Below are 27,785 nucleotides of genomic sequence, written 5' to 3'. Positions count from 1 at the left end.
GAGTCAGTGATTGATTTACAATCTAATCATTTGCACTAAGAAGAACCAAACACTTATGGCACTAAAAGGAAAGAAAAAATAGAGCAGAAGATGTTTAAAAGCAGGAGACTGATTAATTAAATCATCTTAAGGCGCCTCCCTTAACCGAGTCAATTTTTACTCCAAAATTCTGTCCTTACCATCAGTTTCAAGAGAAACTAAAAGTAATTTTTGTAAAGGTGCTCTGTATACATCCTTGCTCATCCTTGATGCTTTTCTTGTCTTTCTTCCTCTTTGTGTTCACACCTGCTCCATCTTCACTATTAACTGAAGCAAGCTTGAAGCTCTTTTCTCACCTCCATTTTCCTTCTGGCAGATCGAACTATTCTCTGCAAAAGTGCCCTCTCCTTGCCTCTTTTTGTCTTTCCTTTTTACCGTCTTTTCACCGTGGTTTACTTTCTCATCTTTCTGTCTTCTACTTGTGACTCAGACTGTAGTAATGGGAGTGTTTGTTTCTTTATTTCCCAGAGTTTGTAACTGGTCAATGCTTTGAGTAACAGGGACGAGATGATTTAACTGCATTTATGACTATAGGTGTACATTATATCATCCTGTCTGACCTTGTGTTCATCATTTTACAAATCATTAAGCCATTTCTTTACTGAACATGTAGACACTTTCAGCAGACGAAAGCATTCCAGTTTTCAGGAGGAAAAAACTACTGTGTGCTTCAGGCAGGGACACAGGACACAAAGCCCAAGGCCCCTAAAATTGTTGGGGGTTGACTAATGGTCCAAGGCTCTTTGCATGTTTAGTCAAGATCATACCAATGCTGGATGACCGTCAAGACATCCAAACTGGAGACTAAGGGAATGGAGAAGGAACACTGTTTTGTGTTGGAGAGAGGAAATGTGGAGCCAGGTGAGGTCTGGAAGGATTTGGTGGACCAGCTGAAGTAAATCCCAGCTGTGCCCACACTGACCTGCATCCTAAACCTCCCAACAGAAACAGAAGTGGACCCTCAGCAGCAGAGGAAACTAAAATGTTTCTTTTAATCTCAGCTGGGGCTGGGAGAGGAAGAAGAAAAGCTTTGTCCTAACCACAGATCTTGTAATTATTTTGACCTCAGCAGCTCAGTAATACCCACTCTTGCTGCCCATGTAGGTAAGATGATATTTTCTGCATTTTCCGAGTCCTCTTGTCCCAGCTCCTCGCTTCAGCTACAAACAGTCTCCATCACTCTGTAAGAGGGGACTGCCTCTGCTCCCTTAAACACATTGAATCAGTTGTGCATCATGGAAAAATCTCTCTGCCCAATTCCCACATTCATTTATCTCGAGTGTGAGGTATGACCACAACCATACTTTTTGTGCAGATACCTACATGTTTTAAATAAGCTGAGGGAAATAAAGGCAGTTGTATTCTTCTCTTGGCCCCAGATAAAAGGGGATGAAAAGATGAGTTCATGAGTCTCACAGACACCTGTATGTAATACACTGAACAAGAAAAGAGGTTTTCAGCTATAAACTTTTGATTCTTTTTTTCTGCATAATATATCTGCTGATGTCTGTGTAGGCATGTAACCTTCATGCTGCTTCCCATCTTCAGGCGTTTTGCACTGCAAATGCCTAGCACAGAATGCCTTTATGCATGCAGCTGGCAGACAGCTGCCCCCTTTATCAGCTTCTGGCAACTCCAAGGACACATTCAACAGTAACATGCTGATCTCGTTCATAAATGACTGCAGCTGACCTAATGAAACCATCAGGGGCTGACTACTTCCTGACCATAGATCTAAAGTACTCATTTTGCACACCAAACAGAGAAATCTCCAAGGCAGCAGAGATCTGAGGCTGCAGGTAGCAGAGCAGCAGGTTAATAATACTCAGCGGTTGGGTCCACAATCAATCTTTTCAAAGAATCAAAACTTCAGGTAACAGACCACCAAAACCATTCCTAAATATGAATATACCACTTCTGAAATCAAGATTATGGTTGACTGGTATAGGTAGAAAGAACTCAGCAAATCAACTAAAAAAACCCCTCAAACTAAGAGCTGTGATCAGTTCCCATTTGCACTGCTATTCCAAATATGCGCTACAAAACGACACTAGGCAGAAAATAACCACCCCATAAACAGCATACATTCATTAGCACAGTAACTAGCATAAAGGCCCTACAATGCCAGATCTGGCTACCTTTTTTTCAGGCAGGACTAGCATAAACTGGTAACAAATCACATTTATTGGTTTTTTCATTTGTCTTGGCTTTCTGGCACTGCTGTTCGCTTCTTGGTGCTGAAGTTGGTGGAAGGGGAGGGATTTCAGTAAGAAATTGGTTATGACAGGATAAATCAGGTCCTGAACATAGACATTTGGTGTGTTCTATCATCTCCTAAGGTGCCTGTCACTCCAGGAGGGCACAGATGTCCTGTAGGTCCTGAGTGTAACCTGCCAGGACACCTCTTCCAGATGATTCAGGTACCCTGTGGCATGTAATATGGCAGTAGGTCTTACGCTTTAAGCACTGAGTCACTACATAGGAAAGATATTAATTTGCTGTCTCCCACCTTCCTCCCAAGTATGTCTGCATGTCCCCCCTCATGCAAGGTAGGCAGGAAATTCTGCCAAAACGTTATTTTACCTTTTCTTTACATTCTCATAATTTAAAAGGAGCCATCTGTGCACTTTCTTCTCTCTGTTCACTATTCCTGCTTCCTAAACATGCATGGCCAGGTGAAGTCCATCAGTTATTTACCTTTCCTGTTTCCCATGTTGCACTGCCAGGAGTGCAAGTTCACTAGCACTTCAGCTGTCTCTGTGTGGTTTATGTCCAGAGGCAGCCAGAAATTTGGAGAAGACCTATAAAACTGGCAGTCTATTCAGTATACCAGTACATAGTATATTCTTAGCTACATTATTTACATATTCTCCGCAGCGCCCTGACAGGAGCCCCCCAGAGCTCTTGCTTCTGGGCTTAGCACTAGTGAAGCGCTGTGGACGTCTTCCCACAGGATGCAAACATGCTCTTAAGCCTTGATCCTGCTAAAGCCAACTGAAGCCTACCCTTTGCCTCAGCTGTTATATAGCTGTAGTTTGGGTCTAACTTGCCAACATGGGAGAGCTACTGTGACAAAATAATTTTGAAGGGTTTCCTTGCAAATGAAGGAATAGTTTCTGTGGTATTAAACAGACTTATCCTGTCTGTGAAAAACTTTATTTTCTCTTGCACTGACTTCATCTAAGCCCCTTGGTAATTGCATTTGTGACACGGGTTAAGAACATGGATCAATCTGGCTGGCAAGTATCCAAGTCCATGTAAGCACACCAAGAAAAACACAGAGGTCACATCTTGTTATTCTAATCATGGAGGCATATTTAAACTTTAAACATTAAACACTGCCTGTAATTTAATAGGGATGTTAATCTACCGTTTTGGGTGTAATCAGCAATTTTAATTTTTCAAAAGGTGTAGTAGCCATATGAAGAAAAGAAATATATTCTGGTGATTGCTAATTACCAACTGATGTGCAGGCTGAAAAATACTAGGAGGTTATTGTTAGGGTTCATATAACTGGGAAGACATGAAAGTTACCACCAGCACTGCGCATTGACAATATTGTGAATAGCAGCGCTTCCTGAGAAATCAAAAGGTAGCACTTTTACTTTAAAAGGTAGATACTATAATAGTTTTGAACTCAGAACAAGTTAAAAGAATATAAGGAGTCTGTGAATCACCAAATCCAGTGTTTCCTGTAACCTATACTCTATCATCTACCAATTTTTTACAGTGAGGATGGCATCCACAATGCCTCTTCCACAGAAACAAGGTAGGACAATTTGACAAGCTTCATAAATGCAATTCACTCTAAAAAACATATCCTTCTTCAAAATCTGAACAACAGTCTTCCAAAACTAAGCAGCAATAAATACCTCTGTATTGTAGGAATGCACATTAACCTGTCTCTGGATTGCCAAAGATACCCCTATGCAGAGCAGGCAGCTATTAAAAGCTTGCTGCTTGTTATCCCCTTCATCTCCCTTGGATGTAGTGTAGTGAAGGAGAGCATGCTGATACATTGCCCAGATATGCTGCCTACTGATGTCCTAACAAATAAGCTCTCTTTCAAGTTTCTTGGTTACAAGCACTTGAGATTAGTTCAAAAAGAGAGTCTGTGGGAATGTCTCTCTCAGGCTGCTCTTCAGGGTGCAATTCTTTTCCTTCACCACCTCTTTCTCCATCCTGATAATCACTGTGCAAAAGAGAGATGCAGTTTGTCACTCTGTGATGCTAAGAAATAATGAGTACCATCAGGAATTCTGCTTGTCTTCCATAAAAATTTCATAGCTGCGAGCTACTTTGTAAACTCCTGTCAGTTCTGTGCCCGTATTTCTTATAAAACTACACCCACGAGCCATCATTTCTCCACTTGGGCTCATAAGTCCTCCTCTCCTCATTCTTTTAAACAACTGCCTCATCACACATCACTCTTTGCCTAAACTGAGGTTGATTGTTATCTGGATGGTATCATCCACTGCTTTCCTGATTAGTTACACACCCAGAAAGGGGTTTCAAGTTCTTTCTTTAGCAGTATTGTCCTGGTTCTTTTTCCTAGGACAGCACAAAAAAAGTGCTGGTCCTTTTCTGGCTGTCATTGCAGGTCAAGCTTTCCTGCACAAACCCAATAAATGTGCTTCTGTTTCTCTATGTACTGAACTTACCTGCAAAAGGATCCTATTTCCATCGTGGTCTTCTGTTTGCCACCTGTCTTCACTGATGGGACTGCAAGGGTTGGGCAAGAGAGGCACAAGCTGCCCTACATCTTTTACTCTGAACTCCAGCACTGCTGACTCTGTTGGCATTGGCACTTGGCCCTTTGGAAGTTTTTTTAAAGAAAACTGGATGTCTATTTCCATGTTAGAATAGATAGGAAAAACACAGAAGTCCATTTTTTTCTGACATACCGGTCTTTTCAGTATCAACTCGTACAATTTCATAATGTCAACAAAATTTTCACTCCTGCAGTATATAGTGAAGCGGATAATTTCTCTCCCGTAGTGCACTGGGCGAATGGCCCACAAAGGAGTCTCTGGAGCCAAAGTGTAAAAGTCCTGACTGCATGGCATGTAAGGGAGGAACTTCCCATGCACTCGCTCTGTGTGGTGGAAATGCCAAGGTGGTTGCTGAAAGGTTTCATGGAGCTGCAAGATCGGTTCTTCTCCATATTCCTCCTGCAGAAACAGAATGATGGCAAGGGCTGGCTGAGAAATGCCAGCCTTACCTGGCTTCCTGTGCTTCTTGGGTGCTCGTCTTTCTGAGACTCGAAACAGCTGGAGGTCTGGATGGATCCAGGCTAGAAGTTTATCAATGGCTTGCTGAAGAGTCTTGGATTCACCTGGGTCTGTGATAATATGGACACTAACAAGGAATGGGTCTTGTATTCCTTCCACAGAAAGCTCACCTGAGAGTATAAAAAGAAAAACATCCTTTAAGATTTGTAACCAAGTTGTCAACATGTAGGTGATCTTTAAAGAAGAAACAGTCTATTCAGTCACACTGGGCTTTTTTTTTAATCTCTTTGAAGCTCACCAGCAGTAAACTGAAAATAATGTACAGAGATACATCAACCAAGAAAATAATCAAAGGTAGAGACATTTCAAGCATAACATAAGAGTTCCTGTATTTACTGAAGTAGCATCCAAAAGATGTTACCCACTGTGCGCCTCTGGGTTAGAAGAGAGCTGCCCCATACTGCTGCGAGGCAGGAAAGGCAAAAATACTGACATAGAGTGGAGGTGAAAGGAACACTAATGATGCGCAGAGTGATCAGAGTGGACACAGTGTTCATCCCACCTTCTTTTACTTTGTGCCAATTGGCTCAGGGCATGGAAATCACACCGCTGAACTCCACTCTATCACCTTGGCGTTGGAGGTTTCCACCCAATTAAGAGTGTTCTATGTCCTGGAGGCAACTGTTTTAATAAGCACAGCAAAGTTTGTAGGGAGAGGTAATATCTTGTATTAGACCAACTGATAGAGTTAGGAAAAGAAACAGGGAAGCCTTCAGGCACACAAGTCCATCTTCAGGAAAAGACATTACTTGTCCCTACAAATCCTGCACTGTTTATATCTTCAGACCATTAAGACTATAATACTACTTCAAGGTTTTTATAAGACTAGGGAAGACTGGTAAAAGAAGGAAGCACAAAGAATTACAGTTACTCAGGGGAAAAAAGAAACCTCTAACTAGCCTCGGAAGTGTTCACAGGGGCTCTGTCTATTTTTATCCTTGAAACTTCTTTGATAGCTCAACAGAGCAATGGCTGGTTGGAGGGCAGGGGAGAAATTGTCACTTCTGTTCTGCTGCAGTTAAAGATACATAGGAATGGGGATTCAAGACAGTTTAAGAAATTATCCAGGTAATCTGAATATTCTTAATGAATTTATTCCTTCTGTGTGGTGTTCTCAAGCCACTTCCATGTCTGAGACTCCGAGCCCGGGCACAAAGCCTAAAAGTGTGAAGCCTTAGAAAGGTTTCCTAAGCTTTTCATTGTACAGAACCCATTTAACAGGGGGATTGTCTCACAGGCTTTCCCCCCCTCCTATTGCCAATCAGTAGGAACCTCTCCCTCCTCCCTCCTGGCATCAGAATAGCATTCCTGTGATACTTTAGCAATTGCTTTAATGGAGAAAGAGTATTATACAAGTAGAGTATTTTAGCTGTCTTTCAATGCAGAACAGCTGTGAGACCCAGGAAAAAGCTAGATGTAACTACATAGCTTTCCAGAGCTGAATGGTAAATATACCGTCAGCCTCCATTTAGAAGCTGCAAAAAGATATGATATGCAGAGTAAGTGCAAGCATGTGTTTTGCTTAGGGGATGTATAGAAAAATCAAGTAAATAATAAAAAATACAATTACAGCTGAGTTCTCATCTCTGTGGAGTAGCTTTGTCAGATGGTTAATGGAAGAAAAAATTGAAGCAAAAAAAAAATCTGTGTCAATATATGGCAAGAGGCTGTCTTGTGTCAATCGTTAGTGGTAGGTAATTCTTTGAGATATCCCCTAGGGATAGCCACAGTGTGGGAGAAAGACAAAGGGAGAGTAGGGACAGGTCCTCTCATGATCCTTTTCACAGGACAGCAGGACAGGAAGAAAATCAAATTGCAGAGGACAGTGATTTAATAAAACCAGAAAGAAAGTAATCACCATAGCTACACAGTCATTTGTTTTCTAAGACTGGCATAGAAGATGTTCAGCTCATTTCTCCCTCCATTTCCTTTGTTACTCAAACGCAATCAAAGCCTGCAACAAGTGACAGGCTTGATATTTATGCATATAAATGACTGCAGCTCTGAAAGAGGCCCGGACACAACAATGTGAAGCAAAGAGCCACTGTTCCTGTTGGCTTCTTGCTCTGCACTGAAGAAAAAATCCCTGAGCATGGCTTTTCTGCCCTCCTGTTGCTCAGCACGGTGCACAGACAGTGAACGGCTAAAGCATTTTTCAGAAGCGGAGGCTTGTGGGAGCCAGTCCCAGCATTAGTATTCTGCAGCCATCGCTGCCTGTGCCCATCAGCATGAGATGCTCGCAGAGGCAGCCTCAGAAGGCCCCCAAAGCACAGCACATAGCTATCGTTAGGTGCTAGGGTTATATGTACAGCAGAGCAAATGATCTTTTTTTTTGAGCTAGAAGCAGCTATGCTGAAGGGGGTGAAGTGTAATGAAAGAGTACAGAAAGCGCCTCAGTGTCTACTTTATGTTAGCAAAGATGCTTTTACTGCAACATTTTTACACCTTTCATTAGGTGGCTCCTGTGCTTATGAAATGGCAGCCCTTTCTGTTTTGGTAAGAAAAAGAGAAACAAGAGAAGCAGAAAGAAGTGGCAAGGAGCTAGGACAAGCTTCCCTTGAACTGATGATAAGTTGCAAATTGTTTCTGTGTTACTTACAAGTCCTTTTGCTTCAACAGACAAGGAAAGTGGGAAAACTACACCATATCTCACAACACAGTTCAATTTGCCCCTGGCAAATTGTTACAGAAGCAAACGAAAGCTATGCATATGTATTAGCCTTCCTGTCTACTAGTTAATCCCACAGAAAATATCAAAATGCTGAGGCATCTATTTGAAAATAAGCTCCACAGTTCTCACAGCTATTACATTTTTTTTTCTTTCCTATGACAGGAGGGGATTAGTTCTCTTTGAGCTGGCAAAGCACTAACATTGCTAAGAGGTAATTACTACCAGGACTGAAAGAACGTTTTTCAATTCTAAACTTTTTACACCTCTGTTAGGTAGTATTAACCACCCTTGAGAGGTTAAAGAAAACAGTCAGCTGAAAATGCTGTGAGGCTGTCATACCTGATGTCTTAAAGCTGGGAGCTGAAGGTGGACTGATATTTTATGACTGAGCTCTGGATGGCTCCTTCTCTACATATTATTTTTATTTCATTGCTGATGCAGTAATGCTGAGTGGAGGAAAAAGAAAGTCCTGCAAAGCAGAATGTTAGTCTTGTCCTGTGGCTCTCATCACTTCCCTGCCTGGGATCTTTTCATCAGAATGACAGTCTGACAGAAAGCACTGGATGCTGTCAAGTCTGTCTGTGCCAGCTGCTTCGTTTTGGTACAACTTCACTGAAATTCAAGCTGCCTTGTCCTGGGGACAGACAGGACAGCTACCTATCTATCTAGCACAGACAGAGGATGGAGAGAGGCTGCCTCTCTGGAAAACCTATGGAGGATGATCTTGCCTTCCTAATTCCTTTACACTCCCTTCTCTCAGAACAGTAGTGCCTGCAAAGGACAACTCTCTTGGCATCCAGAGCTGCCCAGACCTCTTCTGGCCAGACGTGCTGTTATGGTTTAAACTCAGCTGGCAACTAAGCACCAAGCAGCCACTCACTCACTCTTAGCCCTCAACCCAGTGGGACGGGGAGGAGAATAAAAAATGTAAAACTCATGGGTTGAGATAAAGATAGTTTAGTAAGATGGGTTGAGATAAAGATAGTTTAGTAAGATGGAGAAGGAAGAAGAAATAACAACAATAATAATAATAGAATATACAAAATGAGTGAGGCACACAGAAATTTCTCACCACCTGCTGACTGATGCCCACCCCATCCCCAAGCAGTGATTGCAGCACCCTGGTCCACCTCCTCCTGTCTATATATTGAGCATGACATCACAGGGTATGGAATATCCCTTTGGGTCAGCTGTCCTGGCGCTGCTCCCTCCCACCTTCTTGTGCACATCCTTGCTGGCAGAGTACAGGAAGCAGAAAAATCCTAAGCACTATTTAGCAACAACTATAAGATCAGTGTGTTACCAACATTAGTCTCATACTAAATCCAAACCACAGCCCCATACCAGCTACCAGGAAGAAAATAAGCTCTGTCCCAGCCCAAACCAGGACAAGTGCATAGCGGGATGGCCCTGACACATTGGTGATCTAGTGACACAAACACTCACGGATGAAATGAAGCAATGGGTTAAGTGCACTCCTACCTTAGAGTAGGGGGTGGGGAGGGCAGCCACCATCCCTGAGAGGTGCCATAAAGACTTCTAGCACCATTCTTGCTGCAGCTTGCCAGGAAGGCAGAGCTTCTGGCCCAAAGCAGGCACACGTGGGTGTAACATCAAGTCATAACCATAGCAGCTGGGAAGCAGCTAGGCTCTTCTGAAGGTATGGGGAACAGGAGCTACAACTCCTTCTAGCTGGAGTATGTATGCATTTTACATTAAACCACACAAGAGGCAAAATTTACCTAGAAGAAATGAACAGAGTTTTTTCCTATGCTGCCTGAATAACCCCTAGGTTAGAGAAGTCTCCCTCTTGCATTTGCTTTTTTTGCCACAGGACTGTTGCACATCTAGCTCCAGAAGAACGTTTACTGGGTTATCTGGCCACGATCTTGCAGATCGGTCCCTCTTTTACATTGTGAGAGGCTCTGGTTGCATTCCCCCTGGAGCTGCCCTGCACAAAGATCTGCCCCTTCTTGGGGCAGTGCTCCAATCACTTCTTTATTTCAACCTTCAGCAGTCTTGAAGACACCTGATTTTCCAGGTTGCTCCAGTGGACTTGGCTGGAAATCCACTGACTGACTAAAACAAGCCTATAGCAAAGCTTATGTAGGAGATAAGTGCCTGTGTCCTTGAATGTTTCTCCTTACACTGTGTTGGGGAATCAAGGTACGGACCTAAAGACCTCACAGACTCACCAGGAGATATTTAAAGTTACCTGAAGGGTTTGGCAAACTTGGTAAGTATGAAAGCTAGGAGGGAGTCTATGCCAAAGAGAGATTTAACTAGATCCCATCCCTGTTTTGTGCATGGGAAAATGTATTTCCGAACTATGGCAGATACTTACACTTTTCTAGGCACCTGCATTTTCAATCTTCTATTCAGGAAACTCAGAGTTCAGCCTATAAATACTTAATACCTATAAATACTTAACAGAAAGATTTTTTTTTTTTTAGCTGACCTGCAATAGTGCACTGAGAATCTGAACCCTGAAACACGAACTTCTTCTTTCCACTGCAACATGCTGCTTCAGAGAACCAGTGCTTGGACCTCTCTTACGCCATACAGACTAGATTCCTTTATCACCATGTCCAGCAGTAATATTTCACATTTGATTCTGACCAAATTGCATGATGCACTACAGGAGATGTAAATCGGGCAATGAGAGAGGGTCAGAGTGAATGTGCCAAGCTTCTGAACTGTGATTCCCATCAAGAAGTTCTTCATTATCAGGAAATAATTACTACGAGGAAGTAATGAAATAATTCAAAACTGAACACTCCAGATCATTGTATTTTGTTCATTGCTAATAAATAAAAATATTTCAACTGTGGGAATGTAAAAAAAAAAATAAATCACTGTATAAATACTGTCAGAAAAACACAGCACTATAAACTTTCATAATTGAAACTTCCCAGGATTTCTGTTGCATGGAAAATATCATTATTTCCCTATTTCAATCCCATTCTAAAACACAAAGAAATGTCAAAATGGTAGCATTTTTCCATGAACAGGACCTTCACATTTTATGTCAGTCCAAGGCAAGAATGACTGTTTCAGGTGTACTTACTGAAAAGCCCATGGGCAGATACAAAGACAGAAGCTATTTTCATAAACAAGGATCATAACTTTATAGGCAGCTGCAACAGAAGTAGTTACTGGACACGTCTGGCAGTACAACTATCTGACAGGTCATGCCTTGATGAATTATGCAGCATCAATAATCATTTGAACAAGCAGGATGTGACAGATTCACCAGCTCCTCCATTCTCTTTCCCTGCTGTTTAATAGCATCTGACAAATGCAGGGCTGCAGGATAATGTGCTTCTCAGCATGCCCTGCTTTACACACAACCTCAGACTCATGAAGGATGTTCAGAAGCAATAAGAAAGGGAATATTCTGGCACAGCACAGGGACAAGAGGAGAAGCCTCTTTCGTGCGCCCATCAGAGCAGCATTTTCCTGCAGAGCTGCAGCTGAATGTTCTTTAATGGAGACAATGGTGCCAGGATGCTCACTCCTGCATCCATACTAAAGTAGGATAGACAATGCACAGCAGACCAGCATACTGACAAGCACAGCAAAATGGTTATTCTGCTCCTCCAGATGAGGAAATGATACAGGCTGTCTGAGTTGTTATCCAGTTACTGTAGAATCAAAAAAAAAATACTGAGCAAAGCTAAAGCTGGAAAATTAAGCCCATTATCTGTCTGATGGAGATAAAAAGCTTTCTCTGGTACATTAATATGAACAGTCTTACAAAGTGTCATTGCCCTTAGTGTACAGCATGCAGCCAACCCTGTAGGAACTAATCTTATCAAAAAGATACTGAATGCCCATAGAGGGCCAGCATGATCAAGTAAAGGCAATGGCAGATCTCATCATGTGGTACCTCGGCTGTTAGATGGTGCAGCAATCGCTGAAACTCACCACTGTGCTGCAGCCCCCAGTGAATTCTCATCCCTCTCCCACCAGTTACATTCCCCTGACCTGCCTAAGGGTAACATTCCATGATCAACTTAAGCTGCTGTTGAAAGGGGCCACCTCGCATCCTTCACTTCTCTGTGGACTCCTGCCCACTCCCTTATGTTGGTCTGGGTATTTGTGTAACCAGCTACACATCTTAAGCTGATCATACAGCTGCACCTTGATACTCACTCTCCTATTTGCAGTCATATGGTTGAGATCGCCACATCATCTTGCCTTCAGAACCCTATGACCCTCATCTTCTTTTTTCTTTATATAAAAGGGCAGAAAGAACATTGTCTTGAAAAAAACCCAAGAAATGCTGTACACTTGAGCAGCTGACAAATTTGGTCCAACAGTAAGCTCCATACCTCATACAATTTACGCTAATTAACAGAGAGTGTGATTTTATGAGGGGCTTAAGACAATTTAAGACTTCACTGCTGGCAGTCTTCCCTCTACTATTCCCAGCTAAGAGTTTCCAATGCTTCCCATGTGTCAGACCTAGGTGCAAGTTGAAACAGCTTGCTGGACAGACTGAAAAGAAGCCCTCAGACAAGGAGTAATCAGGATTGTGCCTTCTGGTGGAAGTCGGAGAACTGCTTTGACTAAAAATGTTAATTTTCAGGCAGATCTCTTCTTTCAATCAGTTTGCACTTTTGCACAAACTTTCCTGGCATCACAAAGATGCAGCTAGGTAACCCAGCCAGAGAGAAGGCAGAAGTTACAACAAAGCATCTACACCCAAGACACATCTAAAGAAAATATGGAATCAAACCGTGAGGCATGGTCAAGCATTGTCGTGTGTGTGTGTGTGTGCGCGCGCAAGTAGACCATCAATAATGTTAGCATCCCAGCAAAGGAGCCATTTGGACTTGACAGCAGTGGAAAACTATTTTGAATCTCATAATCCCTTCAGCTGACAGCAGTGTGCGGTTCAAAAGACATACTCCCCCACCAGCTGATGGAAGCAGTAACAAAAAGCTTTGTCATCAGTGCTTTGTCTTGATCCCATACAGCAGCAGCCAGGAGTCCCATGGCAAACATTTAATCAACCTTTCAGAAATTACACATACAAGGGCTTTTTTCCAAAACTATTTATCAACAAATATGTGGTACCAACAAAAGTGATGCAGGCAGTGGACATCTACTGCTCTAGAATGTGGCACACACTGATTACCAAATGTTCCAGTTCCCCAGTGAGCCTGCATAAATAAATTTTGCAATTTTACTTGTTTATTTTAAAAATTATTTCATTTATTTTTAAAAGTTCAAATTAAAGAAAATACAACACTATAACGTACTGTAGTGATAAAATGAGGAAACATTCTAGCACTGTCAAAACAGCATGCATTTAGTAGAAACTACTTTAATAGCTTCAGCCTTCACAAGGGTTTTGTCGCTTTATTCAGTGAGTGAGATGGCTCTTCCCATTCCACCACAACTAGTGCCTCTGGGTCAGGAGTTGCCATGGGACAGATTTAAGTTTTTAGCTTCCCTCTTTGGGCATTAACAATTCAGACATATGTCTCAACAATTTCCAGATCATTCTCATCACTGTACCAGCTGACCTTGGAATGCCAAGACCTTTCCTTTCACCCATTCCTCAGGGTAAAATTCCCACTAAATGCCTGCCTAGCTCCTTGTGGTTTTCTGGAACAGCAGCAATAACATTTCCACTGAGGGAAACCACATCACCTAATAATCTGATTTAACTTTCTCCAAAATCTTTTCTGTAAATGTTTACTAGAATTGCGTGGCACTCGATAGTTCTGTGTCTACCTAAGACTTCCTATGCTTCTTGATAATGAGATAGAGGAAATATTTGCTGATGTGGTTTTGATTATGACTATGCATGCTTAAAAAAGGAGCTAGAAAAACATTCACATTGTCATTTATACACTAATCATCATCATCATTATTATTATTATTATTATTATTATTATTATTATTATTAACAACTAGCCCAGTTCTTATCTGCTGTATTCTTATGACAGGAAATAAACTCGACTGGAATTTTGATAGCACTGGTCCAGTAACTGTTTAGGGTAGATTTACACACCCTTGATGAAGAAATCCCAAGCTAGCACTAAGTCAGCAGGAAGTAATTTAACCATGGGACACACAGTTTGGTGCATGTTAAAAGATCTCAAAGAGTGAAACTTTGATTTTAACAGAGAACAGAGATACATGGGTTACTCCAAGCTATTTAGCTATTTTATTATTTATTTATTTATTATTTATTTAGCTATATTTATTTAAACAGGAACAGTCTTTACAAGGGGAAGGACATGCCTGTGGTTAATGACATACATTTGCCATGCAAAAACCAAACTCAGAAATTGATTTTAAGCACAACTTACACATGACTCTGCCTCATTCCTTTTCTATTCTGGCTTTCTGGCCATTGGCCATCTTTAGTCATATCTTTAAGGGCACTTTTCCTCTCTGCTTCTTATGCTTCTAAACAACCATGGCCAGGAAGGCCAACCTCAACATGCTTTCTTCCTACTGGAAGAGCACCCTAACCTCAACTTATCAAAAGGGAAAAGTGCAAATAACAGCATTAAGTCAATATCAACATCTCCAGCGCAGTTTCCAGGCAATGGTGCTTGGCAGCAGTGATGACCCTGTCCCAGTTCTGACATAGGTAAGAGTCAATATGCATCGTATGTGGAGGCTTATGGATGAGACTGGGATGCTAGTGGACTGAGAGCAGGGGATGGTGCTATGTGATCAAAACCCACAGCAAACCAGGAAGAAGTTGTTTAAAAATTGTGCAACTGAGACGGAAAATTAGGGACTGGAGAGCACTAGGGCTTGTTGATGTTGCTCAGGGCTGATGATCCAAACTGAAACACAGGAAATTATTTTTAAACATAAGGAAAAACTCTGAGGGTGGTCACTCACTGGAAGAGGTTGCCCAGAGAGCCTGCGGAGATATTGAAAACATGATGGGACATTGCCCTAAGCAACCCTCTATCACTGCCCCTGCTTTCAGCAGAGAGTTTGGACTAAATGATCTCCAGAGGTACCTTCCAACCTCGACTTTCTGTGGTTCAGTACTATACTTTTCTGTCCTGTAGGCAAGGATTCACTCTGTCATCATGGTGGAATTTGATGACAAGCAGCTACATAAACATGTTTTGCACAGCCACTGGCTGCTAGGTGGAATGCAGCAATATTCTCCTTCTTCATACACGGTGGGAAACAGCATTAGTCTTCATCTCTAGCAGCATAACACAGGCCAGGCAAGATATGCAGAAGATGCTCACCATATTTTCCACAGGAGCTGACACTTCAGATTTCACTACAATATAAAACACCTGAATTTGCAACATTGACAGATGCTGCTGGCTAAGAACACTACATGATTTCAGTCCAATTTCCTCTTCCATTATTCCTCATACTTTAATTAGTCTTCCTTTTATAATAACACCTTCTGGAAATGCAGCATGATGCTGGCAAGCCCACTGCAAATTGTTTTTACAATAGTATTTCATATAGCTCGTTGCCAGCCATTGTAAAAGCATCTCAGTTCTCTATGGAAATAAGAAACAATATACTACAGGAGATCTTTGTTTTGCTGTAGAAATATAATTATTTCCTTACACTTCTTGAATAACATTGTTTGAGAAGTATGCTTAGAAGATACTCAGTCCAGCAGTGCCTAGGTCAGAACTGGCTTGAACTAACCTAACTCGGAGTAGTCAATTATACGATGAAATTTTAGCTTTGCGACAGATTTTTAAAAGCCCAAATCAAACCCAGCCCCCTGCCTGCTCCTTGTTAGTTTTCAACACCTTTAACAGGTAAGTGAAAGCAGAGAGACTTTGAAATGATACATAAGTAATGGGAAGACATTTCTTCATATGTTGTCATTACCAGGCACTTATACATCGCAGAATCATAGAATGGTTTGGGTTGGAAGGGACCTTAAAGATCATCCAGTTCCAATACCCCTGCAATGGGCAGGGACACCTTCCACTCAAAGCCCCATCCAACCTGGCCTTGAACACCTCCAGGGATGGAGCATCCACAACTTCCCTGGGCAACTTGTTCCAGTGCCTCACCAGTCTCATTGTGAAGAATTTCTTCCTAATGTCTAATCGAAATCTTCCTCCTTCCAATTTAAAGCTATTCCACCTCATCCTATCACTACACACCCTTGTAAAAAGTCCCTCCCTGAGCTTTCTTGTAGGCTCCCTTCATGTACTGGAAGGCCACTATAAGGTTTTCCCTGGAGCCTTCTCCAGGCTGAACAACCCCAACTCTCTCAGCCTGTCCTCATAGCAGAGGTGCTCCATTCCTCTGATCATCTTTGTGGCCTTCCTCTGGACCCATTCCAACAGTTCCATATCCTTCTGATGTTGGGGATTCCAGTATGTTGTGACACAGTACTCCTGTTAAGGGTCTCATGAGAACAGAGTAGAGGGGAAGAATCACCTCCATCGACCTGCTGGCCATGCTTCTTTTTGTTGTAGCTTGGGATACAGCTGGCATGGGCTGTGAGCACACATTGCCGACTCATGTTGAGCTTCTCATCAATCGGCAACCCCAAGTCATTCTCTGCAGGGCTGCTCTCAATGACATTGTCCCCCACCCTGCCCTGAAACTGCGGATTGCCCTGACCCAGGTGTAGGACCTTGCACTTGGCCTTGTTGAACCTCATGAGATTCACACAGGCCCACTTCTCCAACTTGTCCAGGTCCCTCTGGATGACATCCCGTCCTTCTAGTGTGACAACTACACCACTCAGCTTGGTGTTCTCTGCAAACTTGCTGAAGGTGCACTCAATCTCACTGTTTATATCATCTATGAAAATATTAAACAGCACTGGTCCCGGTACGGACCCCTGAGGGACACCACTAGTCATGGATCTCCATCTGGACTTTGAGCCATTGACCACTACTCTCTGAATGTGACCATCCAACCAACTCCTTATGCACTGAACAGTCCACCCATCAAATACGAATCTCTGCAATTTAGAGAAGGATATTGTGGGGGACTGCGTCAAAGGCTTTGCAGAAATCAAGACAGATCACATCCATTGCTTTTACTGAGCCCGCTGATGTGGTCATTCCATCATAGAAAGCCACTAAGTTGGTCAGACAGGACTTGCTCTCGGTGAAGCCGTGCTGGCTGCCACTAATCACCTCCCTGTCCTCCATGTGCTTTATCATACTATAGACCCTTGCTCTCCTATAGCTCCCTTATCTCCGCAACCAGAAAGGCTACATCTTTATTTTTTTATTTTTTTTATTTTTTTTGTCAAAAACTCTATTAGTGCCCATTTTGACAGAAATGATCCATTGGTCTCTGGAGTGTTTGGTAACAAAAACTCTTAAGAAATTGAAAAGGGGTAACTTCGGAAGACACTTGACTTCGCTCTCTGCTATAAAGGACTTAGTGCTCAGGCTGGATCTCACTCTCTCTTTTATTCAGAGATGCATTTTCCTCTTCACATTTCCTTGCAACAACGCTTCAATCTAACAACTTTAACAGAGAAGGAAGAGGAAGATTCTTGCCAGGTAACATCAAGAAGCAGATGTCATGGTGGGGGAAAAAAAAAGAAAAAGAGACAAAACAGAAAAAGCAAAAGAGAGAGGCAGCATATTGTTACATGCACGTGGTACAGAAGTGGTGTGAAAACTGTCATGTAACTGTGCCTCGGCAAGCTCCAAGCATGGATGGGACAGGTGGCCTAACGCCAACTCCTCACAACCCACCTGATGGGCTACATGGGCACCTGAGCAGCTTCAGAATGACAATGCATACAAAGATGTAATTTCTACTTCTAATGGGGCCCTAATTTCACCGTGTTTACTTTGGCTTCAAAGTAAACACTGTTACACAAAATGAAAGTAGATAAATGCAGCACTGAGCTAGCAAAGAAAAGTAATGCAGTTTCAGGAAAACAAAGTTTTATCTCAATTTCATGACAGCACTATCTTTTGGGCAATGATTTTTTTCTTATTTGAGGATTGTCACTTGATTATATGTTAAGTAACCCTAACTGTCTTTAATGAGAACTGTTAGGTGTCTAAAAAAGACTAGGAATAACTCTGAAAGAAAAATGACATTGAATGAGGTATGTCATCTTGGACTAGCTCAGGGTGTATACACAAACACAAGGTTTCAAGGGGCTTTTTATAAACAGCAAGTACTGTAGTGTTGGTGATTTCATATAATCATAGAAAGGTTTGGATTGGAAGGGACCTTAAAGATCACATAGTCCCAGTCCCTCTGCCATGGGCAGGGACACCTTCCACTGCATCAGGGTGCTCAAAGCCTCATTCAACCCAGCCTTGAACACCTCCAGGGATGGAGCATCCACAACTTCTCTGGGCAACCTATGCTGGTGCCTCACCACTCTCATTGTGAAGAATTTCTTCCTAATGTCTAATCGAAATCTTCCCCTCTTCCAATTTAACGCCATTCCACCTCATCCTGTCACTACAAGCCCTTGTAAAAAGTCCCTCTCCCAGCTTTCTTGTAGGCTCCCTTCAGGTACTGGAAGGCTACAGTAAGGTTTCCCTGGAGCCTTCTCTGAACAGCCCCAGCTCTCTAAGCCTGTCCTCGTATGGGAGGTGTTCTAGCCCCCTGATCATCTTTGTGGCCCTCCTCCGGACTCTAACAGCTCCATGTCCTTCTTGTGCTGAGGACTCCAGAACTGAACACAGTACTCCAGGTGAGGTCTCACGAGAGCAGAGTAGAGAGGGAGAATCACCTCCCTCAACCACCTGGCAATGCTGCTTTCAATGTAGCCCAGGATATGGTTGGTTTTCTGGGCTGCAAGTGCATATTATCAACTTACGTTGAGCTTTTCATCCATGAAGTTTCCACAAGCCTACCTCTCAAGACTATTAAGGTCTCTCTGGATGGCATCCCGTCCCTTCAGTGAGTTGACTGTGCCACACAGCCTGATGTCATTGGCAAACTTGCTTTCCCATTCCGCATGGCCAGATCCAGCACAAAGAGCAAACACCACTCAGGAAATAAAATCTACCATCCAAAATGCTGTTAGGGCAGCCTATTTCAGCATACAGCTGGTGCATAGAGGTAAGATACAGCCTTAGCACCTCACCCTGCCTCTGGAATCAAGGATAAGAGAAACCTCGCTTTTATTAGCCCTCCATAAAGACTGTGCAAGTTTTGCACATGAGGACCATTGCCACTTAATAGAAAAAAACAGTTCAAAACCAGCCCAGGGAGCGCACGCAGATGACACTGACAAAACATTGACCAAATCCCAAAACAAAGATGTGAATTTAGACCAGCAAAGGAAGAGAATGCCAAAAAGAAAAATAAATTATTAAAAGAAACCTGCTCCATAACCCATATATTTGTAAATCTGCCAAAAGAAACTGTCTAGTGCTCAATTTTTAGAACCAGAAAAATGGGTGAAGTTCCATGGGTTAGGAAGTGTGTGCAACACAGAAAACAAAATCCTAATATTCCAGCCCTCAGGTTTATCATGGAAGAATACAAACAACCTAAAAACACCCCAGAAGGACTCAGTCACCGCAGCTGCCAAATAAAAGGCAGAGAGGCAGGGGAAGGTGAGCTATCAGCTTTCCATCTACAAAGCAAGTGAGTGACAAGCACTTTACCTCCTTGAGAAGCACAACATGAATCACTGTACGCTACAGGCTTTTACTATCTCAAATGCTTTAAAATCTGCCACAAACTTGCACCTAATCCTATAGGGCCAGCTTTTTTTTCATTTACCAACTTAGCTGGAATTATACAAATGTGTACCCAGGCAGTTCCCTTCTGACTGCTTAGCTGAAAATTGTTGGGGGCAGGGGGAAATCACTGACTTTCCCAGTTATTTCTAAGACAACCTGGTTAAATTGGCTCCAGAGCTGACTAGATATGGAGTATTTCAGCTGTTACAAATCACAAAGGTCTTGCTTTAAAATGCCCACTTCTGGTTTGAATCTTCCTGAAGAGCCATTATTATGAATCTAAATATTATGCACAGGAGGAAACAAGCAGTCTCCATCAAAACTCCTCCTCCCTGGTCGAAAATCATCCCTGGAAAACATAGCTCAAAGCAATTTGAAGATAATTAACATATTGGTGTGCACAGATTGTTGCTTATTGTGCTGCCAATGTTAATTATTTCTTTGTGATTAAAACTCTCTGTATCTATATGCCACCTATGGTCTTTATATTCTGGTATTATGTACTTTGGCTAAAGGTCTCTTCTGTGTGTGTTAAGTGCCTAGCACAATTCCCCCTTTTATATGATTAGGCATCCCTAAAGGTAATTGAAAATCATAATTGAAAATATGAGCAAAAAGAAGCTTAATACATTTTCTAGGTTAAGGAAGAGCACACCAACGGGCAAAACAACCTAATAAGACAAAGCGCACCTCCTGCTAAAGAACAAGGGAAAAGTGACTATACACACCAGAATTCAGGGAAAAAAAAAAGTCAAAATCAATTTAGCTCTTCTCCTCTTTGAAATCACACTGCTGAGCCTTTCAAATCTGTAATAACTCAAAATTCAGCATCTAGCAGACAGACTTGCATGGCCTATTTACTCTGCTCAAAAAGAAAAGGCAAAGTGGCACAGTCACCCTGACAAAAGGCAGAGCCTACACGGCAGATAACTGCTGCATTTTCTTGCAGAAATAAACACACTCTGCAAACTTTGGTACTCCTTCCCAGAGTACTTACTGTACAAACCCACAAATGTTGGATGAATGCTGCCAGTAAAAAGAACTTTTGGGTTACCCAAAGCTGGGGGACAAGGGCAAAGAAGAAAAGGATTGAGATGCTGCATAAGACCCATGGTCCAACCAACATACCAGGCAGGGCTTTGAACTGGTGTAGTAGTACGGTGCCCACAAAAACTGCTGCCACGTGCTTAGAGAAAAAAAAGTACTAGAAATAGCACATGCACAGAATGTTCCTTCCATTGCCATACAGCAGCTGATGAGATTTTACTTCTGACCTGAGGGGGAGGGGGTGTCTAGGATTTCTGCACTTTTGCAGGTGCAGAATCTTGCAGTTTGTTCAGCTGCTGACATCATAGTAAGTGATACAAGCAGCTCTAGTTAGTTCACCTGGTAAGTCTTTCTTCTTTTCTTGGCATGTCTGTGGAAAATTTTTGTCCAGTGGACTCCATCCAGTAATTTAGAATATTATTCCTTTATTGAACAATGAAATCAGATCCTCCTTGGTACCACTGAATAAGACCCCTGTAAAACCAAATTAGCCTGTAATCTTTCTGGTTTAGATAAACTCCACTTCATTAGAACAGGAGCTTCAGATGAAGCAGCTGTAGGTAATGGAGATTCTTTGCTTTTTAATTTGCAACAGTTTATATTATGTTAGGGCCTGACAGCATTAATGATTAGACTGCTTTCTGTACTACGATTGATACCACTTGCTGGATCTTTTTCCCCAAAGAAATTAAAACGGCCAAATCACATTTTTTCCCTAACATCTCTTCCCTAATAATCTTTTCTTCAAAAGTATTATGCAACCCATGATGAGAGTGGTGAGGCACTGGCACAGGCTGCCCGGGGAAGTTGTGGCTGCCCCATCCCTGGAAGCATTCAAGGCCAGGTTGGATGGATCTTGGGCAGTCTGATCTAGTGGCAGGTGTCCCTGCCCATGGCAGCAGGGTTGGAACTAAATTATCTTTAAGGTCCCTTCCAACCCAAACCACTCTATGATAATCCCTGACTGCCAGCCTCTGACATGAAAGCATTTCTATTTTACTGAAATTCTTTTATGTAGGCTTTTCTGTTACAACTGCACTGTCTGACCAAACCAACCACACAAACTCCACAAAATCCAAAGCTAAATACAGCTACTTGTGAAGCTGTACCAGTGTAATTTGCCTTGGAAGTAGAAAAGAGAAAGGAAGAGATTGTCCTGTCTCTTCAACTTTTGCATCTTTGCTGGAATGATAATACCTCCTTGTACTGACAAATTACAGGTGTTGAAATACAACTGTAATCCCCACATATTCCGGAGAGCCACGGCCAGCAAGACACTGAGGTGACCACAGTTAACACGACACACTGTCACTGCCACACAACCAAAAATTGCCCTTACAAACAGCTCACTGATAATAATAAATCATAAATAAAGATTTACAAATGCAATCTCTGACCTTTATTTGTAAAATGTGCAGCAGTCATGCAAAGTTGGTAAGGGATCAACCCCAAATTTTCAGATGAGAAATACTCTATTTACACTTCGTCTCCTGAACTTACCTCCCAAATAAGCACTGCTACTAGGCAAATAATTATGAGTTAACATAAACATTCCTCCACCTAAAACATTCCTCCACCTAAAAAGTGGAGGAAGATGGCAGCATATTCCCCAAGCCATGACCCAAAATTGTGAGCTGAGAGGATGGTGGGGCCCATATCTGGTGTAGCCAACCAAATCCAATAAGCTTTTACTATCTCTGAGAAGTTGATTGCCTGGATCGTGCCTCACAATCATTTAAAAAATTATGTCTGGCAATGGGAATCCAGAAATCTACTTAAACAACAGAATTTAGAAAAAACCTGCACTAAATTCTCTTTCTCAGACACACATACTGAGCAGATGGAGGAAAGACAGCAAGCTCCCTGCTAGTCACATCAGCGCAGGAGCCAGACATTACGAACACTGTCTGATCCAGCTCTTGTTGAAATCAATAAAAGCCCTTTGCTGAAGACCATGGGAGATGGAAAATAACCCTCTTCACGCTTCAGCCAGAATGTGTGAATGAGAAAAAAACTGACAGCTTTCTTCCCCACTGATTTCATGGTGCTTAAAAGATCCTGATTATAAAACACAATTTGTCATCTGTGAATTTTTGATCTGCTTGCTTGGCATAAACGAAGTTCACATCTACGTGTGAATTAGGGAGACAGGCATCACCTTGCACTTTGACAAGGGAGATACTAGTAGCTATGCATGAATAAGCATTATTGCATTTCAAAGTGCTGTGGATACAATATGTCCTGCAACTAAGAAAATGGTTGGAATGGGTAGACAGAGGACTGAAAATGCATTCCTTATAACATTGCCATTTTGCATTGGTGAAAAAGAAAGAAAAAATAACCCAGACAGCAGAATTCATCTTTTATCAGTTGGATAACCTGAAATTCAACTGGCTATTGTAAACACCTAGAAAGATTGTGACACTTACTAGAACATCTATTGCCTTTGAAATAAAGGAAATACTTCACAGAATTTGCTCTCTAGTGATTCCTTGGCATCAGCTTACAACAAGCATTCAATTATTCCTGCATCCCCCAGCTCCAATGACATTCATCACTGCAAAATAATTTGGAGGACCCATGCTCGCTAGCCACACCTTGCCTACATATTTTGTTTCCATTTTGCCTTGCATTCTTGTGAGCTTCAAAACTTATGACTTTACACGTGGCTTGTATTTTGGTCATTAACATCCAATCAGTTTAATTTTCTACACTTTTTCTAAATATAGATCCAAGAAGAAAAGTAACAAGGGCTTTACTGGGTCAGACTGAACTCCACCATAAGACTAGTTGATGTTAATAAATATTAGCAACTAGAAAAAAGAAATTATAAGAATGCATTTCAAAACAATTCTCAAAGTTATACTCACTGCTCGTAGAGGACATATGGCTGTACTCAGACCTGCAAGACAAATTAGACCATATTAGATATAAAAGACAATGAAAAATGTACCAAATCTACTTACACTGCATATTAAAATATTTTAATGCCCATTTATCATTATTTTTATCCTCAGATAATAAATAGAATAGGTTTTGAATGTGGCCTCAGAAAAACTGGCTTCTCGCGTGAGTTTTGAAACCATCTATGTAGAGTGAGTAAAGCAACGAAGGCTTTATATATGGGCTATTTATGCTACCTCACTTTAGACATAAAAATTAAAGCTCAGAAGGCTCTTCATAAGGAAAAAACAGGCTACTTCAGACACAGGATAGTTTAAGTCTACTAGATTTTGACTCTGCTTCTCATCTTCCTCATCATGTGTTCTCTAAATGCTGCTTTGTAATTTTTTTCCTCTTCTTTTTTTTATGAGGACTCTATTAAAAGAGCAGAATTTTTATTTTTTTTTGGTCCCAACTGGTAGGGAAGACACAAAATGAGTACTAAAATATAAACATAAAGATGACAAAGCATTTTCCTTTCAGAAACCCTTTTCCTCTTCAAGACATCTCTCAGTAAAACTATGTGCCCGTTGGTTCTGCCTCGGTGTATTACCTGTGAGAAAGTCAGAGCAGTTAAGTAATTTGAGCAACAGTGCAACTAATTTTGCAGCTGTAACTCCAAACTTCTGAAAATTCCATTCTGGACTGATGAAAATACGGCAAATTTATGTCCTAAAAATTCAGAAATACTAATATAAAGCAAATATGCCATCACCAAATATTAAAAAATAATTGATTTCCACTTCTAAGGCCCTACCTATGACTTCTGAGTGTTTGGTTTTGGAGTTCACAGTCACAGAGCCTCCACTCCCCTACTTGCTGGGTCCCCAGGACAGACCTCCACTCACCTGAGCTCCCTGCCACAATTAACGTCTTGCATGTATGCCCTGAACATAACTATTTGGGGAGCCGTAACACAGTTCTTGGATCCAAACCTAAATGCTTGTGTGACATAAATAATTGCAAGAAGTTTGCAATACTGCTTTAAATTAAAAAAAAAACCATGAGCCTTGACTCCCAAGATATTTGTCTGGAAATAGATAGCATCTAAGCATATTCTCAGGTTGCCTTCATACTCTAGGCTCTTAGGTATCCAAGGGAATAAAGGACATCAACCCTACATAACTATAGTGGCTGCTTCAGATTTGCAGAAGAAACAAAGCATTTACAGTCATCCTCGTGTTTCATAGCCTTGTGCTTAGCACTCAGTATTCTGCAGAGTAGATGCTGAGACTGCTGGTTTAGTTGAGAAAGACCATGAGGAACTAACCCCCAATTTTTCTTGTCAATCCTGATGGACCAGTGAAAGACGACACAATCTCATGTTTTCATTACACTCATGAAAACAAAAATCCATCAATACCAACAAGTACCATGAGGTTATTGTAGCAGGTCTGGGCAATGCTGAGGAAAGAGTCACTGATCATAGAATCATAGAATCACCAGGCTGGAAAAGACCCACCGGATCATCGAGTCCAACCATTCCTATCAATCACTAAACCATGCCTCTCAGTGCCTTGTCCACCTGTCCTTTAAACACCTCCAGGGAAGGTGAATCAACCACCTCCCTGGGTAGCCTGTTCAAGTGCTCAATGACCCTTTCCGTGAAAATTTTTTTCCTAATGTCCAGCCTGAACCTCCCCTAGCGGAGCTTGAGGCCATTCCCCCTTGTCCTGCCCCCTGTCACTTGGGAGAAGAGGCCAGCGCCCTCCTCTCCACAGGTGAGGAGGTAGTTCTCTCTTTCAGGTAGTTGTAGAAAGCAACGAGGTCTCTAGTTGTATAGAGCAATGATGGGGGCTTGCAGCTCTTTCTTGCTCTCTCCTTTACTAAATCCTGCATCCCCAGCCACTTTGATAATTCTAGGGAGCAATAAACATCTTTATCACACATGGCAGAGACCATAGGATTAGATCAGTAGCAGTCCCTCTCAGTCACCCTATATAAATCGCTACATTACACCTCTTCATTGAATAAAATGCTATTCTTCAACCAACCCCACTCACAACCCTTGTGTAGCCAAAAAACGCAGAGACAGTAATGACACGAGCGTAGAAGGAGATCTTCTGCCTACTGCCAGGCCATGTACACACCACTGGTTCGGCTCTGGGTAGGAAGCAAGGGGAAGCGATCCCAGCAGCTGGCTAGGTAGTGCTGTGTGGACCACAGAGCTGCATGGTATTTTACAGTAGCAAGTCACGTTGGTATCATTTGGCACCATGTATATCTTGAAGGGTGGGAAAACTGTATAACATGACACTCTTCAGAAGCCCAGAGGCAAGCAATATACATCCAGATGCCTCCAAGCATCCCAAACAAGGATTCATTCAGTCTGCGCTTCTGTTTGAAAACAGCCCGGGGCTGTCCTTCAATGTATCTGTGTTCAGCAGTTGGTGGCTAATTCAATATGAATCTGCATTGCTTGTATTTCAGATAGAAGCAAAACAACAGTTTGCCTTTTGCTTTTTGCAAGTAAAAGCAGCATTCTATTACTTCACACTGTTATTTTATTATCCCAACGTGCTGCAGGCACATTATAGGACACGGAGAATTAATGAGTCCTAAACCCAAGAAGTGGCAGTCTACATACAGGCAGGACATGAAAAATGAGATGAGGAAAATAAAAAGACGGGGAGAGAGAAAAGACGAGACAAGAGTGTGCTTGGAGACTAATTGCAGACACGTTTTAATAGGTTATAGAATTGTATTTATTTATTATTCTAATATAGTTCAAGCTAATATTTAATTCATGTTTGTTGCATAACTGACATATACAGAATTAAAAAAAGGGATAATTAAGCTTAAAGGTTTGTTAGCCTCAGGTGTCAAAATGAGGACTGTACCCTCCCCAAGCTACCTCTAATAAAAAGAGAGGTCTGAAGTATGTCTCTCCCTAGCTGTTGTCTAGGGATGAAGCCTACAGAAACCAAATTCCTAATGTAGGACCCTCGGTCACGTGCCTGTAATCAAACAGGATGAATATGAGTCTCCCTATATGCAGTCAGGGCCAACCTGAATCACCTTTTGTCATCTCTTCAACTCCCTTCTGTCTTAGAAGTTCTTTGGCTTGAATCTAGTCCTTAAGAACAAAGCTAAGCGTTAGTAAGACGCTTAATATTTTCAAAACATTAGCACAAACCATTCAGATTCATGACGTGCTGGTAAGTGGCTTACAAAACACTTTTTTTTCCCCTTGTAATCAGCTACTTAGGATACTAAATTCTGAAGTTTCTGTAAGTCTTTTAAGCTTTTTAGTCTGGTATGCACAATAAGCATTCCCTTTGACAAGATCATGCATTAGAAAAATTAAGTACTAAAATAACGTGTCCTGGGTCAGGTAGACTCTCTGGACAGCAACTTCATTCCTTCCCATTCTTTCCATCTCCTGAGTACTGGATTCTATCTGTTCCCTTGGAAGAGGATCTTCCGATTAAGATTAAGATAACCCAGGAGTAAAGCATTCATGGGCTTTAATGGTGACACACTGGGGCCATACTGGGGCTCAGAGGTTCCAGCCCAATTACGTGGTCTTGCAGCAGGATAGTTCCTCTGATATTTATTATATGACAGATAAAAAGAACAGCGACATCCAAGACAGAAACTGAAGAAATGAAGGACCGTTCCCTTTAGAGTCACATAATGAGAAAAAAAATACCACAAAGGGTATTGAAGCAATGGGAAGTACTGAAAAGGAAGGCTCATCGCTCAGTCAAAAGACACATCAGTCTGCAAAGATTTTGTGCTCAATGGTAAGCCCACCAGGAAAGAGGAGCTGTGAATACATCAAGAGACATAAGAATAGGAAGGTAGAAGCTTGAGATAAATGTGGGACTCTGATTCCCATTAGCGCCATTGAAGGATCAGGATTGTGCATTATCAGAACATAAGACCATCACAAGCTCAAACAATCCTGAGCAATCCTCTGAGATCAGCCTGCACTACTCATTTCTGATCAGTAACACAGAGCCTCAGAATGTCCGAGAGAGGGAAACAGCCCACTGAGTGCTGCTAGCACAACTTGCAGTTACTGGGTATGGTATGCAAAACTACCCTAAACCTGTTTATTTGGGTAAGAAACATAACTGTGTTACATCTCTGAATCACAAGAAATGTAGCTACACCAGCGACGCGCTGTGCTTGGGT

The 27,785-nt window shown here is 41.9% G+C and overlaps 1 protein-coding gene across 3 annotated transcripts in view; it reads right to left on the bottom strand.

Moving 5' to 3' along the window:
- FAM124A (family with sequence similarity 124 member A) overlaps nucleotides 1–27,785 on the bottom strand; it is a 55,745-nt gene that overhangs the window by 8,950 nt on the left and 19,010 nt on the right. For all 3 annotated transcript variants that reach the window (XM_069881725.1, XM_069881717.1, XM_069881727.1), the window contains exons 2-3: nucleotides 23,573–23,604; nucleotides 4,701–5,440 (exon numbers count right to left, since the gene is read on the bottom strand). In XM_069881725.1, coding sequence (XP_069737826.1) covers nucleotides 4,701–5,440; nucleotides 23,573–23,604 — 772 coding nt within the window. The remainder of the gene's footprint in view (nucleotides 1–4,700; nucleotides 5,441–23,572; nucleotides 23,605–27,785) is intronic.

This window comes from Phaenicophaeus curvirostris, chromosome 1, assembly GCF_032191515.1.
Source record: "Phaenicophaeus curvirostris isolate KB17595 chromosome 1, BPBGC_Pcur_1.0, whole genome shotgun sequence".
NCBI classification, from domain to species: domain Eukaryota; kingdom Metazoa; phylum Chordata; class Aves; order Cuculiformes; family Cuculidae; genus Phaenicophaeus; species Phaenicophaeus curvirostris.
The sequence above is the reverse complement of the archived record's forward strand: the minus strand, read 5'-3'. Positions and strand labels throughout refer to the sequence as shown.